The sequence below is a fragment of the Cucurbita moschata genome, unplaced genomic scaffold (genome assembly GCF_002738365.1).
Source record: "Cucurbita moschata cultivar Rifu unplaced genomic scaffold, Cmos_1.0 Cmo_Scf00029, whole genome shotgun sequence".
NCBI lineage: Eukaryota > Viridiplantae > Streptophyta > Magnoliopsida > Cucurbitales > Cucurbitaceae > Cucurbita > Cucurbita moschata.
Window position 1 is genome coordinate 2,351,756 of NW_019268545.1, and position 17,823 is coordinate 2,369,578.

Sequence of the window (17,823 nt, forward strand, 5' to 3'; positions counted from 1 at the left end):
TGAAGAATCCCGATCCACAAAATAATTAAACTAAAAAGCTTGGGCGGAATTATAAATAATTTAAAATTGAGGGAATGAAAAATAATTTAACTTTTACAAAGATAATTAAATATAATAGTAGCTGGGTCACGTGCTCGAATAACGCCACAGGCCCGGCGGCGCCATGGGTCCCATTTTGATTTTTTTTATATAAAATAAATAATATTTATCCGAATCAGTAATTAGCCGTCTACGTGGCGGAACACGTCATCGAGATATGTAGAGAATTCACCCGTAATTAGGCTATTGCTTACAGGCTGGACATGACACGAGTGCATTAGTTTAGTAGTTATTAGATCGTAGGAAGATAAATTAATTAATGAATTTTATTTAATGTCAAGTTGATTTAAAGAAGGAATCTAATCAACAACCTTATTTTAATTAAATGGTGTGATTATTATAAGTTAATTAGAGAATAAACCTTTTGTTATTCACTCTTGAAAAACGCACCATGTTTGCAAAGCAGAGCGGGAACGGAAAAAGTCTTCTTTGTCTCCATCTATAACAGCTCAAGCCCACCACTAATAGATATTGTCCATTTTAGCCCGTTATATATCGTCGTTAATGATTATAAAATCTCACGTCGGTTGGAGAATGGAGCGAAACATTCCTTATAAAGGTGTGGAAACCTCTCCCTAGTAGATGCGTTTTAAAACTCTAATGCTGATGACGATATGTAGCGGACTAAGACGAACAATATTTACTAAAGGTGGAGTTGGGTTGTTACAAACAGTACCAGAGCAAGACATCGGGCAGTGTGCCAACAAGGACGTTGGTCCTTGCCCTCTATTTCGATTCTCATCTCTCCAAATTTTTTTATATCATTCCCTCATTTAACTAACTAGTGCTCACTTCTCCACCCGTTCGAGATGAGTTTCAATGGATTATATGAACATGTCTAATCCGGTTACATTTTTTTCGTAATTTATTAATAATATTTTATTTCTAGATTTATTAATATATATATGTTCTCAACCATCCTCGAACTTTAGGGAGGAGTTCTTCTAGACACGGCGAGCTCTAAACTACAACCTTATCTTCCACGTATACTCCCAGACTTTTTTCAACAATGTCGAGATCTCAATTTTACGGTAATATCCATGGAAATATCAATATTTATGAAAAATAGTAAACAATAAATAAATAATATGAATAAATATTAAATTTTACACAAATTTTATACTATATATTTTGAGATACCTTAAATAATAAAACAGTATTCATACGAGACTTAAAATCTCGTGATCACATATATGGTATGTCGATAATATACTAAAGCAATACATGCAAAAAGTTTTGTAGTTACACAATTTATTTATTCAGAATAACCGATTTTTTCGCAAGTGAGAATATTAATTTTAAAAAAATAGGTTAAATTATAAATAAAAATATAAATCTTTGAATTTTTAATAGATTTATGACATATTTAAAATTTTATTAAAATTAAAAAATTTGTGTCTAATAGACCGATAAACTTTTTTTTATTTTAAATAATAAACAAGTCGGTCGAGTATTTATTAGACCTAAAATTAAAAAATATATATATAGCGATCTATAGAAATAAAAATTTAAAATTTTATTAAATGAAATAAACATAAATTATATCTTTAATTGCCTAACAATTATATTGGTCAATGTTCAATATTATGACAAGTTTGAATGGTTGATATATATATATATATATATATATATATATAAAATGATGATTATCATTATTAAAATTAAAATTAGAAAATATATAAATAATAATCAATAATAAAACTTTTATAAATAATATTAATTTTTGTAGATATAAAGTGGGTTTAAAACTTTAAATAAATAAATATATATATATATATATATATATATATATATTTGTTAATGCAATTTATTTCAAACAAATTGCAAGAAATGGGTCCATAGAAATCTCCCTTTAATGTAATTAATTATTAAGTATCTCCAACCACTTCCTTTTTTTTTTTTCCATTAAATTATTCGTGCTCGCTTTTACAACGATCCAACTTCTAAAACATAACCAAACTAAAACTGCTGCCATAGACATGATATGTGAACGTTACAAAATGGGCTTTTCCCGAGATCTCCAAAAAGACTTTCAAAACATATATCATAAAATTAGGCATAAAAAACGTGAATCTCTCCCTAGTAGATGCATTTTAAAATCGTGAGGCTGACAACGACACATAACAAGCTAAAAACAGATAGTATCTACTAATGATGAGTTTGAACTGTTACAAAGAAGCATATAACGTTAACCATCGAGAATGATTTTATCCTTATCTAAAAAAAGATTTTTAAAATGTTGAATATTAAAAATAATCAGGGTTTTCTTTTCTTCGTGGTTTCACGTACATCACTTTCATGTACACGAAACCCTCTAGACATTATCGCTTCAGTGCACCGTGTTGTTTCTCGAATGTAATCATTTGTGCACGCCGACTCTAAAAAAAGAAGGAATTTTGTTTCATTATTTCATGATTTTCACGAGCATACACGTGCACGATGTCCTACATACAACAAAACGACAAGACGTTCTAACAGTAAAGCCACCTGAATAGAAGAATTAAGGTAAATTTAGACGAGTAATAACCGTGAGGTCATTTGGATTTAGATAGGTGAAGTTAGCTAGAGTTTTTGAGTGTAAAGCCACCTAACCAAATCAGCAACTTGCCATATCTAGGGAGATTGCTGACGTCATCACTTCATTCCCAATTACATGGGACCACCCTATTAAAATTTTATTTATTTATTTATTTATTTATTTATTGCCATGTTCATGAACCCAACTTGCCTCCCATTTTTATTTATTTATTTATTTATTTTGTTGGTCCTATCTATACCTATAAAGCTAGCAAGATAAATAAAATAATAATAATAATAATATTATTATTATTATTATTATTTAATTTTAAAAAATCCATTTACTATTATTATTTTAAAAATTCGTTTAAATTGCCCTCGTGTTAAAAATCAGTGGAGACGACTTCTTAAGTTCATTGCATCTTACAATGCTTCCATGAATTTATTTTGAAATTCTTGACCTTTTTTTTTTCCTATTTATTAATTTATTATTAGATCACATAAACGTTTCTTTCTAGAAGGATATCTCGCTTTGTTCTATTTCGTGACATCCGAGTAAACAAAGGTTATATGAATGAACCTGAACCACATCCGAACGAGAGTGATCCTAAGAATATGATGACTAAGAAAGGCTTAGAAGTGAGGAATAAATAACATGGGTTCATAGCCATCTGAGTGTTAGATCCAGATTTCGAACCCTAATCGAAATCCAGGTAACGATTATTGTTCTCCTTTACCCTTTTCAGCGTTCTCTGTATTCTTTGTAACTGTACGCCTGTGAGGATGTACCGAGAAGCAAAAACAGCTCCAAAAAACATTTATTCGTTGAATTATCTGTCGTAGGGCAAAAGAAGAAGCGATAAGAACAATACCCATTTGGATTTTTTGTTAAATATATTAATTTAATCCCATGTTTTTCATATTAAGACTTATAGGTTCCTTTTTTGGTCATATTCTTTCTTTTTGTTAGGCAAGAAAGAACTTTTGAGGGAAATATATAAAATCTCGAAGCTATTATGATAAGCTAGCCAATAAGGACCGTGTGACAGAGCTATGTCATATACTGGTTGGGTTGAGTCAGAGAAATCTTTTAGACTAATATGAAATTTCGGGTTGGTTGGGTTGGTGACTTGAGCAACTCGAATAGAGTTCACAATTTAACTCAATCCGACCTTTTACTTTTGAGTTGAGTTGGATTGGGTTGTCGGGATATTATCTTTTTAATTATTTGTGAGAAGTATATTTATGTACATGGTAGGTTACGTTAATAACTAAAATCTCATAAAACTCAAATATTAAATATTTATAAGTCATAATGCATAAGTAACATTAGATACAAACGTCAAATATTTTTAATTTTTGTAATAATTTTAAAAGTAGAGTAGGGTAGGATTGGGTTTGTGAGATCTCACGTCGGTTGGAGAGGAGAATGAAGCATTCCTTCTCAGAGTGTAGAAATGGACAATATCTGCTAGTGGTTGGTTTGGGTTGTTACAAATGGTATCAAAGCCACACACCAAGTGGTGTACGCTGGGCTACAAGAGGACTGAATTTTAAGGTCCCACATCGGTTGGAAATGAGAACAAAACATTCCTTACGAGAATGTGGAAACCTCTCCCTAATAGACGCGTTTTAAACTGTGAGGCTGATGCCGATACATATCGAGCCAAAACCAACAATATTTGCTGGCGGTGGGTTTGGGTTGTTATAGGGTTGTAACAATCTAACCCAACCAGACCTTTATGGTTTGAGTTGATAGTCTAGGTTAATCGGGTTTTAGACCGATAACTATCGCACTTGAATTGATCAATTTGGACTGGTTTTCGTGTTTTTCAATTTTATTTTGAACCCTAATTAAAAAGAAAAAAATATGTTATTTAATGAGTTTAATTAGCTATAAGATACAACTTTAGCCACCAAATTTCAATAAATAACTAATTAATTCCTCACTCAAAATTTCAACATTTGAATTCCATTAAAAAAATGTTGGTTTGAAACTACTAGAGCTTCACACGTGTTACGAAACACGTGAGAGAAACGGAATTAATAATTTTAATGCATATTTTATTCAAATTATATGATTGAAATACCAAATTTTGTTTTTAATATATATAATAATAATAATAAGGTCAAATATCAATAAATACATTAAACTTTGGGTTAAATTAATAATTAAATCAATTTAAATCTAAGACTTTACAAAATGAATCAATTAGACTCTTCATTAGACTTAATATTTTTGTGCGTGCGTATAAATGAGACACCACCAGAAGTCGTAGTCGAGTCACCCACCAACACGGTGGGAAAGCCTAATGAACAGTTGTGCCTATTTGGCTAGACCCATTCTTACGAGGATTGATGATCTTTCCATCGTTATCTTTCCTTTGTGCTATAAACAGCATCGATCAATATAAGCAAATATTGGGCTATCCATTGATAAAAGGATGGTTTGCTATAGTGATTAGAGTAGTTGGTGGTCTCTTCCTCCTCGATAGCTGCAGATCTGTGTTGTTGCCTGATCGTAGCTCATGCTCAAAACTACTCGGACACATATCTCAATTGTTGCACAACGATGCGTTTCTCGGCTCATCGAATCTCACCGAGTCGATTTTCATCTGCTCATCTTATCCTGTTTATTTCTATATTAACTATATTATTGGAATCTCAATTGTTAGGCTGGGTAGTAACTTTAAATCGAACAAAGTAGAGATATTTCGAGATCTATATTTGGGCCATGAGAAGATTTTTTCAAGGCCCATGGTGAAAGGATGGGCCTTATGTGGGCTTTAGATGGGCCTTGATTTTCTTTAAAGAAAATGGAAATAATAATAATAATAATTTTGTGGATGAGAAATGATACGAAAATAAAATTTTAATTTAATCAATCAAAATATACATTTATTTTATTAATTTTACATTTTAGAAAATATTTAATAGGATTTTAGTCAATTTTAAAAATAAATTATTTAAATATTTAAAAATGGGAAGCCTATAGCTTGGTTTTATTGTATTATTTTATACTTTATTCGAGATATTTAAATTTTTATTATTTGGAGAAAACTCAATTTTCCCCTCTAAGAAATTTCTAAAAATTTTAAAAATACGTTTAAATTTAAAAAAATCACAAAAATATTTTTTAACTAAAAAAGTTTAATTAGTAAATTATTAATCATTTGTTTTAAAAACTCTAAAAATATCTTTAAATTATTTTTTAAAAAAATAAAAAAATATAATTATCTTATAATCACGTTTCAAAGGTAACATTATAATTTTTTTAGATAATCTATGAAGCGTCGATAATTATTTTTTTTAGATAATATTTGAAATAAAGTAAAGAAAATATGTTTTTTAGATTATTTTGTTTAGTTTAAAAATATTTTAAAAACAAAATATAAAGTTTAAATCAGCGGCCCCATTTGCCGGCGGAGCCACCTCCTTCCTCCGTCCTCTTTCATCTCAACTTACTGTTTCTGAAATTGTTCCAATGAGATCGGCGACATTTCTCTGTTGCCCCTACTTCTTGCTTCCTGTTCATGGCTTCAGCTCTTCCACATCCAAGAACTCCATTAAATTTAAGCCCACTTTCTTCAATTCGCGAGCTAAACCGGCCCGATTGGTTGTATTTTGTTGTCGGGATTCAGAGAAATCTGTTCGGAATGAGCAGTCTGTGGGGATTGACGATTCGAATCGGGCTTTGATGGAGAAGAACATAGAGCGAATGCAATGGAATGAGGAAGTGGGTTGCCCTAGTGTTGGATTTCAGCCTCTCGCGAAATTGAGCTTGAGCGACAAGGCTTCTCTTCTCTTGACATTCATTGCCCTAACGGTAAATTGGATTTTTCATATTTTTTTGTCTCCTAAATCCTCTCGATTTGCTGTGTGTTCTGTGAATTTCTGGTAGTTATTGGCTGTGTCCTGAAGAATGCTGCTGATTCTGTAACCGATAATGTTTCTTTGAGATTTAAGAATTAATGGTGAACTTGTGCCTTCTTTTTGTTTCTTTGTTATTCCTAGTTGATTATGATTAGTTCCTAACAAATAGAATAGTTTTTTGGTTTTATCAATCCTTGAAAGCTTCTCCTTACTACTTTTGACTATTATGAATGTTCATTAGCAGATCAAGTTCTGATTATAGAGATGTTGAGCTAAGAAGACTAAAAGAGATTGTTGATGTTGTAAATTGTCATGAAGAATAAGTTGATGAATCTTTTGGATCCATAAACATTTTTGGTGCATTCTTCTTTCCTATCCATTGGAATTTATTTGGTTCATCTCCCTCCTGTGATACATGAATCATCTTGATTCATGTTTGGCATTAATGCTTCTATGCCTTTATATAGGGTAGTCTAGGATGGTTGAGAGGCATTGAGGTTGAGTGTCATTTTGTATTTGTTGAGTGACATTTGGGAGGAACTTTATTTAGTGAGACTTTGCAGTGTAAGAGTGTGTTACACTTTGATTATTGAGATGGTTTGATGTAGGGGAATTTTTTCTCTCCTAACCACGTAAATCTTTGTGTCTCTTTGTTTAATTTCTGTTTGTGGATGAGTGATGTTATCTTCTTTAATATAATACAATTATGTAATAGTAAACAATACAACAAACAAATGAAATCGTGTTACCTTTGCTGATCATTTCTGGCTGGGTTTTCACCTTACATATGTATGGTTTCAGATGGAGAGGACAAATCCTTCCCAATTGGAAGGTGATTTTGTAAGTAGCTATCGTTAGGAAGGAGAGCTCTCCCTCCCCCAGTCCGGTTGTCTTTATGTAACAGTCCAAGCCCATTGCTAGTAGATATTGTCCTTTTTGGGCTCTTCCTCTCGGGCTTCCCTCGAAGGTTTTTAAAATGTGTCTATTATGGAGAGGTTTTCATACCCTTACAAAGAATGTTTCGTTCCCCTCTCCAACCGATGTGGGATCTCACACATTCTCCCTTTGGGTAATGCATTTTTCATGTTTCCTATAATTTTAAGAGAGAGGGAGAGAGGGAGAGAGAGAGAGAGATGGAGAGGATAATCCTTAGATGTCATAGGTGTATTTTGTTCAAGCTCGAGAAGCTCGGTGTGGTTTTAGGTTTCGTAGATGAACGGCTATGTTATCTTTTATTGTGTTGAGCTCTGGATTGAAAATCACTTGAGGATTTTTGTTCCCATAACAACACCTCTCCTCATAATGGAGCTAGTTATTTGGTACTGTTTTTCTATTCAGTTGATGTTTCTGAATTGTGCCCTTGGTAGGAGCTGACCTGTGCTTACTAATGGGAGCATGTGATGAATACCCACTTTCACATACTTCTAAAGAGTTATTTGGTCATTGTGTATTTGTACAAACATTGATTTGTGCTTATTGGTGCAGGCTTCTGTGGCATTTACAAGCCTTGTCATTGCGGCTGTGCCAACGCTTAATGTAAGTTCATTGATAACACGCCACTCCACAATGTTATGAATTATGAATCTGAGAGTAGTAATTTTCTACCAATTTTACGTAGGCGATGCGCAGAGCTGCCATTTCACTTTCAAAACTAGCTGACACAGCTCGGGAAGAACTTCCTGGTACGATGGCTGCCATTAGACTTTCTGGCATGGAGATCAGTGATCTGACTCTTGAACTTAGCGATCTAAGGTGAGTACAGTTCCTTATCTGGGTCCATCTCTTTCTTGCCAATTGTTTTATGGTTAAGAATATATTTTTCGAGTTTTGAGATGCGAATAGTCTTCGTTAATGTATGTCTTTAGTGTAGAAAATTTTTAAGGGTATCGAGGAAACCTGGGATTAAGTTTTGGATGTAGCGCACTTTAATGCTTCCCTTTGTATCCACATTTTGTAAGAAACTTTGTGTAATAGTCCAAGTCCACTGCTAGCATGTATTATCCTCTTTGGGCTTTCTCTTTTGGGCTTCTCCTCAAGGTTTTAAAATGTGTCTGCTAGGGAGACGTTTCCACACTCTTATAAAGAATGTTTCATTCTCCTCCCCAACTGATATGGGATCTCACAATCCACTCCCCGAATGTCCTCACTGGCAGACCGTCTGGTCTACTCCCTTATAACCCAAGCCCAACGTTAGCAGATATTGTTCTCTTTGGGCTTTTTCTTTCGGGCTTCCCATCAAGGTTTTAAAACGCGTCTGCTAGGGAAAAGTTTCCACACCCTTGTAAAGAATGCTTTGTTCTCCTCTCCAACCGATGTGGGATCTCACACTTCGTCTTTTGATCACAGCGGTCAGAGTGATATATCCTCGTTTTCTCTTTTGATTGTTCTCTCATTTTCTTAATGAAAGTAGCTTCTAAGCAGGTCCAAAGATTTACATCATGGATATGACATATTGCTTGTTTCTTATATCATCATCTCCTCTTCTCTGTGTGCACCATCATTCCTTCAAACTTTTCTGAGCAATCTGCCTGGATTTCATTGTGATCACAGCCAGGAGATAGCAGATGGGGTAAACAAATCAGCTCAGGCTGTCCAAGCAGCAGAAGCTGGAATTCGTCAGATCAGTGCAGTTGCCCACCAAAAAACTATGTGTATGTTCGACTACAAGTTGCCTAAGATAACTTATTCTACACGTGCTTATAACTAATCACGAGTTTAACAGCTTATATTATGTTGTCTGCATGATACAGCAATGATTCAAGAGAGAGCAGACCTGCCCGTTATTTCTTTGCAGCCTGTTGTTGCTGGAGCTGCAAAGAAGACTTCTCGTGCCGTAGGCAAAGCTACACGAACCATCATGAAAATGATCTCCGGAGGGGAAAGTATGGAGAATGATGATGATAATAGTTTAGATAGACTGGAAGTTTGAGTTTGCTGGTTCCTTGCTTGAAATCGATTTAATGGTGTAAATATCACACAAGCGTTTATCCTGTACTTGTCGCTTGTCGATACGAAGACCCGAAATGCATCTTCAGACACTCAAAAGTTGGGAAATCTTCAAATAATGACATTAATCAGCTCTATTTTCACCCCATCCCACTTGATTCCAGGAACTCTAAAAGCTGTGTAATTTGTTCTGATCTGTCGGCGACTGCCATTTTATCAAGTGCACATCGAGTACTGATATACGGCCGAGGTGTTGAAAGGTTTCTTCGGACAAAACGAAGATCATTCGAATTGTATACTGCTCGAGCCATTGAAAAGAAACGTTCGGAAAAGTAATGACTAAGATACAATGCACTTTAATGCTTCCCTTTGCATCCCCAAAATGTAGCATTGATTGTTCAAGAAATTTGCAGGAAGAGCCACCTTGAATGTTCACGAGGTAGATGATACCAGCTTGTTGAGGTCGTCACAATGTAGCTGATAGTTTTTCACCGTTGATGTATGAATGGAAATATCTTAAATTTATAGCTCATGGTTATTAGGGGACATGCACATTTTTTGATCCACATCTAACCGTCATTACAAGACAATCAACAAGTGTCGAGTGTGATGGGCACAGCTTTCTTGCTATTGGGTTACTACATTTTGATCGGTAAATGCTGCCCTAACGGGCACGAGTTTAGTTTGCTCAGGTTTTCAAGTTTTCATGCCCAACAGCGCTCTCTCCAACGATGTGCAATCATCGCCTCGAACAGCTTTTCAGTTCGAAAGAGACACGTGGTTTGTCAAAGCGAGTTTGAAGAGAATGATGTGGCTATGGAAGAATGAATTGGGTGTCATTAATAACTTGAATGTGCCATTACTTACACATTCGCATGGCCCCAAGAGGCTTCCAACCAAACAGAAGAAGCCTACGAAGAATGTTTTGTTTGATGAATTTATGTACAGAAAAAGAATTTAAGGATTCTGCTGTAATGTTGGCAGAAACATAAAAGAACCCTGAAAATCAATATGCATCCCTTAGCTTCCACATATAAAGTATAAGCACCTATTACTCGAACCTTGTAGATTCGGGTTCTAGAGCGTCTGGAGTTCCGCTGTACACATCTCCGAAATGAAGATCCAATTCTCCAGTCTCTATGTCTTCTAAGTAGGTGGCTCGGGACAACTTTCCGAACTCGCTCCATTCCATATGTTGTCGCTCCTCCGAGCTTCTTTCTGAGATGTTATCGTAGCGACTCTTCATAGTAGTGTGCCTATTGAAATCAGGAGGCTCCATGAAACTTGTTTCGGGTTGATCCCAAGATGCGATATTTCGATCCCACCACTGGGTTTTAGTATCAGGATTTGCACTACTGGTCAAATCTTGATGTCGAAATATGCTTTCGCGAACGATTGGAGCTGATGTGGAAGCCCCGAGTTGAGACTGTGATCGATCCATGGGATGATCTTCCTTCCAGTAATCTTCGTAGCTCCGTTCTTTTCGAGTGAAGTCGGGTGGCGTCCAATAAACTTTCGAGTTCGGCTCCATTGATTCAGATGGTTCTTCAGGGATGTCTCCCGAGTTACTGGCTTTATCTCGTGGTGCGTTTGTATAATAATGATCAAGTAGGTAAGGAAAGTTTCTATGGTGTTCATCCAGCCATAGAAAATCCATCCAATTAGCAGCTGCTGAATTTGGGCGGGGTAGTTCCCCCAAAAAAACCCTGTTCCTGTCCCGATGACCGATTGAACTGCGACGTCCTTGATATATTTCTTGTGGCTGATATACATGTCCCCGACGCTGCAACATTCTGTCCCGAAAAGTCCATAGATTTGACAGGAACTGCTTGCCCTGAGCATTTGGCTCCCATGCAGGATAGCTACTACAGAAACTGCAGCAAGAAACACTTCAGAGAAACTAACTTGAATGCAACACTTTCACACAAAACACGACACTAATCAAGTTCATGAATGGACAACTGGACACGACACTAACCAAGTTCATGAATGGACGACTGGGCAGCTAATCTTTAACAAAAATACATGCTATCTTGTTGGTCGCTCAAATCAAAGCAAGTCGAACGGTTGAAACAAAGAACGAACAAGAGATGTTTATATCGGAGAAGAAATATCGAACCAGCTCTCCTTTTATCATTTACATATTTTTCTCCAAAAATTTATTGTAACAGCCCAGGCCCATGTTGATTGGGAACGAGAATGAAACATTCTTTACACGAGTGTGAAACCTCTCCCTAGCAGACGCGTTTTAAAAACCTTGAGGGAGGAAAATAAAGCATTTTTTATAAGGGTGTGGAAACATCTCCCAGACACGTTTTAAAAACTTTGAGAGGGGAGAACGAAACATTTTTTATAAGGGTGTGGAAACCTCTTCTTAGCAGACACGTTTTAAAAATCTTGAGGGGAAGCCCGAAAGGGAAAGCCCAAATAGGACAATATCTGCTAGCAGTGAGCTTGGACTGTTACATTTATCAAGAAAGTAAGAACGGGGCGTCAGAAATGCATTTAAATCAGAAGAGTTAAGAGAAACAATTCCGAGAATGAAATTTGGCATAACGAAACGATCTGAACGAGCAACGACCACATAAAATGTCCAGAGAAAAGCTGATGATTGTACCTTAAGAATGATTTCTCCATTTTCCCCTGGGAGCTTCTCTCCGCACCTGGTGCGTTATGTGGTGACCCATAGCTGCTATTTCCATGTTTAGGGAAGTCAAAGGTACTGAAACTGCAGAAGACAAGGAAACATCCAAAAATTATAAGAACCTAAATTTTAGGGGGAAAAAAATGTATATCAGAGGCCGGAGCCATATCACATGTAACGATCCTAGCCCACCGTTAGCAGATATTATCCTCTTTGGGCTTTCCCTTTCGAGCTTCCCCTCAAGGTTTTTAAAACATGTCTTCTAGGGAGTGGTTTCCACACCCTTATAAAGAATGCTTCGTTCTCCTCCCCAACTGATGTGGGATCTCACAATCCACCTCCCTTCGGGGCCCAGCGTCCTCGCTGGCACTCGTTCCCTTCTCCAATCGATGTGGGACCCTCCAATCCACCCCCTTCGAGGCCAGCGTCCTTGTTGGCACACTTCCTCTTGTCCACCCTCCTTCGGAGCTCAACCTCCTCGTTGACACATCGCTCGGTATTTGGCTCTAATACCATTTGTAACGAGCCTAGCCCACCACTAGCAGACGTTGTCCTCTAGAGAGAGAGGTTTCGACACCGTTATAAAGAATGTCTCCCCAACCAATGTGGGATCTCACAACACATTTATGAGACACCCGATAATTAACATGTAGGAGAAAATGTGTGAGGGGAAGGGGCTAATGACGGTATAAATAAGGATGAGAACGAGATGTAGAGTCGGGCCTCTTAGCAGAGATAGTAACTAATGGGAGCGGTGTATTTAGATGAGTATATAGCAAGTCCGTGAGGACGGGGGACGTCTTTGAATTTCCCCCCGGCTTTACATCTCTTAAATCTTTTGAATCTCATTTGACTCTTTCATTCAGGAACAGTTAAATGCAAGGAAAGAGTAAAGATGATGATAATATAAGAAACACAATAACCTGCAAACATGACCAACACCTTCAATATGCACTGTGAAGTCTGCAATGAACTGCAAAATGTCATCCACCCTCTGCAAATATACAAATATCAGTGACTGAAAGACAGTGACCACAGTAAAATGAGCTCTGATATGGTCTATAAAAGCTGCCAACCTCTGGAACAACAAACACAAGCAAGAATGGGGTGAGAAAAATGGAGACCATCTCCTCAAGTAACATCATTCCTGTATACTGCATCAGAAACGGTCCGTGAGAGAGAAAGAGAGAAGATTACAAGAAAAGAAAACACTTCGGTGGGGCTTAGATTGTGAGTTCGTAAGTGCAGCCACGTCGGTGAAGAAGTCGTGTGATGTAAGAGAGTTTTAAGCAATGGGGAACTAAAAGAACATGAGTAAGAAATTGGGTAACAAAGGTGATTTGGTATGCTGTAACAGCCCAAGCCCACCACTAGCAGATATTCTCCGCTTTGGTCCGTTACGTATCGCCATCAGCCTCATGGTTTTAAAACGCGTCTTCTAAGGAGAGGTTTCCACACCCTTATAAAGAATGTTTCGTTCCCCTCTCCAAACAATGTGGGATCTCATATCAACCCTCCCTGAGTCATACTCTCTTTGCTGATTAATAATGTTGAGTTTCATTAATAGATGGGATGATCTCAAGTTCGAAGTTACCGGTTTTAATTCTCTTACCAGCCACACAGAGAACGAAATGAATCGCTAGCAAGTTTACCTGGAAAAGGGTTTCAAATTCTAGTCGAACACGCTCAGAATTTTCTTTGCCACGCCATCTCTTCGGCATATAATGAGTATGCTGGACGACGATAGACATTGCCCCCTCGGGATCTAGAACTAAAATCTCATCTGTAACGGCAGCCCGACTAATAGCAGTTATCGTTCCAAAAACAGCAGCATACCATAGGAGGTTACGGCCGAAAATCTGAATGGTAAAAGAATGCATTTAGATCAAAGTGCATAGTGAACACATCATTTCAGGGCTAAGAGTAAATGAAATGTATATTACATGGCCTTCCAGTAAAGATTCGTCCAGAAAAGCAATGATAATCAGAATAGCAGCAAAGCCCCCAAAGACAAATGAAATGAACTTTGCGATTATCGAAATAATCGGAGAGGGAAATTGCTTTAGGTACTCCGAAGCATGAAGCACGCTGCTATTCATCCGGTGCTTGAACAAATGTTCGACCTGCCAAACATATAGCAGCAATAATAATATTACATGATACATTTTTTAAGAATAACGAAAATCTCGATCTGTTGTTTCATAATCATCATCTGTTACATGACATATTACAACCTAAATCTCTCCTTTTTTTACGTCATAATCATCAACGGTCGCAAGTTATAGCCTAAATGCGGTCAGCACAATAGCAGATAGGATAATCGAGCACTTGGACAAGGAAATAAATTTTACTCTAGTAAAATCGAAAGAGTCATTGTACCTCATTAAACTCCCTGAATATCCACTTCGACAAATTCGACCACCTTCGAGATGATGCTGTACTTGGGTGGTTATAGAACTGTTCGGCGTGCCTCAGAAAGAGGTATACCAACATGAATATGACAAGAAATGGAGAAAGCAGGAGCATCACGACTCCAACGACCGCAAGCCTTTTCTTTAATGTTCTAGGATTGGATATGAACTCCCTTCTCACACAGTAGTTACTGCAACAGGAGTATGTTTCAGTCAGTAGATATGCTACATCGCAAGCAGAAAATCGTTGAAATGTTCGAGATCTTATCAACAATCATTAAAAAACTTGTATCCTTTCGTACTATTTGATCCGTCTAAGACCTAGCCATAGCCATAGCCATAGCCATTTTCTAAATAACAGAGAGAAATAATTCCAGTAACAAACGTACGTACCGATCAAACATGCTCTGTAGTATGCACCAATTCAACGTCCATTCAAGACTTTTTGTCAACGTTAAACGGTAATGATTTCTGGACGAGTCAAATTTCATAGCTGGGCCAGCACCCGGGACCCATTGCGAGATAGGAAAAGCAAGTACTCCTTTGTTAAGCATCCCGATCAGGTAGTTCTCTTTTCGCATCAAGCGCATGACCACATCATGAGCAGAGAGATCCTTCGCTACACAGAGTTGACGAGTACTTTGGAGCTCGACAACCTTCTTGAGAATTGTTGCCCATGGCATAGTTTTGATTTCATTGTCGGATATGTGAAGACTTCACATAAAGAAAAACTGGTGTCAATATGAATCTAAGAACACTCATAAACTAGTTTAAGTAAAGCCATTTAAAAGCATTGACAAAATTTGTTCAACGAACCTGTCGTAGTAAAAGTGACGGATTCCTAGAATGTCCTTTAGCTGCGCAAAAAACCTTAAAAAGCAAAAGGTCCAATAAACAGAAAATATGCCCAAATATCCAAGGATGATAGCTTTCGAAACTGTCATATGGCGTAAGGGGTGCTCGTGAAGAGCTTCCTTGGCAAGATCACACGGTTTAGTTCCAGACTCCACTGCGTCCATCCCGCACTTGGCGTTACGAAGACCATTCCAATCAACAAATAGTAAGAAAAAAGCTGAGAAACATATGGTAAAACCAAGACTCAAAAGCTCTACTATCCACTTTGTTATGATGCACCAAAGCCCTTTGTCACAGTAATAGGTATAGAGCCTTTCAAAGAATAGGTCCAAGTCAGCTATTGGTTCCACGTTTAAGCGCTCCCCATCAAGAAGCTCGGTAGGGCTCTCACTACCAAGATTTGGCACTCGTCCAAAGGTAGATAGTTCGATCTCTGGCGCCACATCCTTAAGCAACGAAGATGTTAAAGACGATTCACCACGGGCTTTCCATTTAAAAATTCCAACATTATCTGCATCCCGTGTTCCACTGAGCATCATTCACTAAGACGGACAGTGGGTCGATACAGCAAGTCCATTAACTGAAAGTAGTTGAAAGAGATAGCAATAAGAAAAGCTTGAGCTACCCAGATCAAAATAATAATGTATGACGGAAGATAGCTTAGAGAGGAAAAATACAACAAAATCCAACTATCATGTTGTATTTAACTTCAGATGGTAAGTATAGCCATTCACATAAAACTTGATACCAAAAAAATGGTCATGTCAAAAACACTTTAACTAGCAATTTAATAAGAGTTTAGACAATCCGAACGTGTGGAAGTTAACAATTGCATAATCATCCTCCAAGAATCCATCCCCCCCCCCCTTCGGACCCAGCATCCCTGCTGGCACACCACAATGTATCGACCCCCCTTCAGGGCTTAGCCTCCTCGTTGGCACATCGCCCGGTGTTTGGCTTTGATACCATTTATAATGGCCCAAGCCCACCGCTAGCAGATATTGTCCTCTTTAGACTTTCCCTCAAGGTTTCTAAAACGCGTCTACTAGGGGGAGGTTTCCACACTGTTATAAAGAATGTTTCGTTCTCCTCCCCAACCGAGGTGGGATCTCACAATCCACCCCTCTTCGGGGCCCAGCGTCCTCGCTGGCACTCATTCCCTTCTCCAATCGATGTGGGACCCTGCAATCCACCCCCTTTCAGGACCCAGCATCCTTGCTGGCACACCACCACGTGTCGACCCCCTTTAAGGCTCAACCTTCTCACTGGCACATCGTCCAATGTCTAGCTCTAATACCATTTGTAACGGCCCAAGCCCACCACTAGTAAATATTGTCCTCTTAAGGCCTTCCCTTTCGGGCTTCCCCTCGAGGTTTCTAAAACACGTCTGCTATGGGGAGGTTTCCACACCCTTATAAAAAAATGTTTCATTCTCCGTTCTCCTCCCCAACCGAGGTGGGATCTCGCATAAGCAAGCTAGGGAAGCACAAACGAAAGATGGAATACTTGAAAAGTCTGAATATAGACAATTATGCATTTAGAGAAAGGAGTGGAAGGGGGGAAAGAATCCAGATGGTCTTGCAACACGAATCAAAGGCCATAATCAATAGCAAAAAAATACACAAAACCCACAAATCATTGAGAGGGATAAACAGAAAACACCAGGAATTTGCTGATGAAGAACGCCAGAAAAAGAAATATATGAATCATCAAACCCCATTTTAAGTACAAAAATTTCAATTCTCGTCTACAAATTCAAAAGGAAGCTAGTTCTAAACGCTCCAATTCACAAACATTCAAGCTCAAACAAAGAACATAACATGACAAACACGAACAAATAATAACCAAAAATCAAAAGGAAGCAAAATAAGCAACAGGGTTAGCCACAAACATTACCTTCAAAAGAAACATGAATGAAGGGATTGAAGCAGATGAAGATAAGACAAACCCAAGTCAAAATTAGTGGTTCAGATGATCGGGAGAGATTAAAACCCCCAAAAACAGCAGCCGGAAATCAAAGAACAGAAGGAAATCGATAGCAAACAAGACGAAATCAAAGAGGAAAATGAAAGGGGTTGCGTGCAAGGGAAGAAGAAAATTCACAGAATTAATCGGGTGTTATGAGTTGGACTAAGTTGAGAGTTCGATTGTGTGCTTCCAATCTTTACACAGCTCGGATTTCGGATTAAGAAACAAAAAAATAAATAAAAATGAGAGTCCCGGAAGAAACGTGAGGTCGGGTCGTCTCTTTGCTTCTCTTCTCGGTAGCCTTAATCGAGCAGTCTGCTCATTTGGGTTGCTCCACTTTTTGTATATCACCTTCAAATCATTGGCTTAATTAAAAAATAAGGGCTCGCATTCTATAACTCAAACCAGATATTTTCGGTTAAAATTTAATTTTTTTTTATTTATTTATTCAGTTTCTAAATTTTAATATTTTTGTTTATTTAATACGTAAATTTTATTCTATATTAAAAA

General features: G+C 37.3%; 2 protein-coding genes across 3 annotated transcripts; one reads left to right on the forward strand and one right to left on the reverse strand.

Moving 5' to 3' along the window:
* Window positions 1–6,018: 6,018 nt before the first annotated feature.
* On the forward strand, window positions 6,019–9,983 carry LOC111464126. Its single transcript, XM_023108223.1, has 6 exons — window positions 6,019–6,442; window positions 7,975–8,025; window positions 8,108–8,241; window positions 9,040–9,140; window positions 9,240–9,588; window positions 9,681–9,983. The coding sequence occupies exons 1-5, from the start codon at window positions 6,101–6,103 to the stop codon at window positions 9,416–9,418; spliced, it is 807 nt and encodes a 268-aa protein (XP_022963991.1). The 5' UTR covers window positions 6,019–6,100; the 3' UTR covers window positions 9,419–9,588; window positions 9,681–9,983.
* Window positions 9,984–10,248: 265 nt separating this feature from the next.
* LOC111463990 (autophagy-related protein 9-like) lies at window positions 10,249–17,670 on the reverse strand. 2 transcript variants are annotated; one of them, XM_023108032.1, is made up of 10 exons: window positions 17,449–17,670; window positions 15,307–15,925; window positions 14,884–15,204; window positions 14,459–14,681; window positions 14,023–14,202; window positions 13,732–13,938; window positions 13,156–13,233; window positions 13,003–13,073; window positions 12,053–12,163; window positions 10,249–11,309 (listed from the first exon to the last, which is right to left on the reverse strand). In XM_023108032.1, exons 2-10 carry the CDS (start codon window positions 15,882–15,884, stop codon window positions 10,487–10,489), a joined length of 2,592 nt encoding a protein of 863 aa, XP_022963800.1. In that variant the 5' UTR covers window positions 15,885–15,925; window positions 17,449–17,670; the 3' UTR covers window positions 10,249–10,486. The 2 variants fall into 2 exon arrangements, with proteins under 2 accessions (XP_022963800.1, XP_022963799.1); XM_023108031.1 differs by having other exon boundaries at window positions 17,242–17,670.
* Window positions 17,671–17,823: the final 153 nt, after the last annotated feature.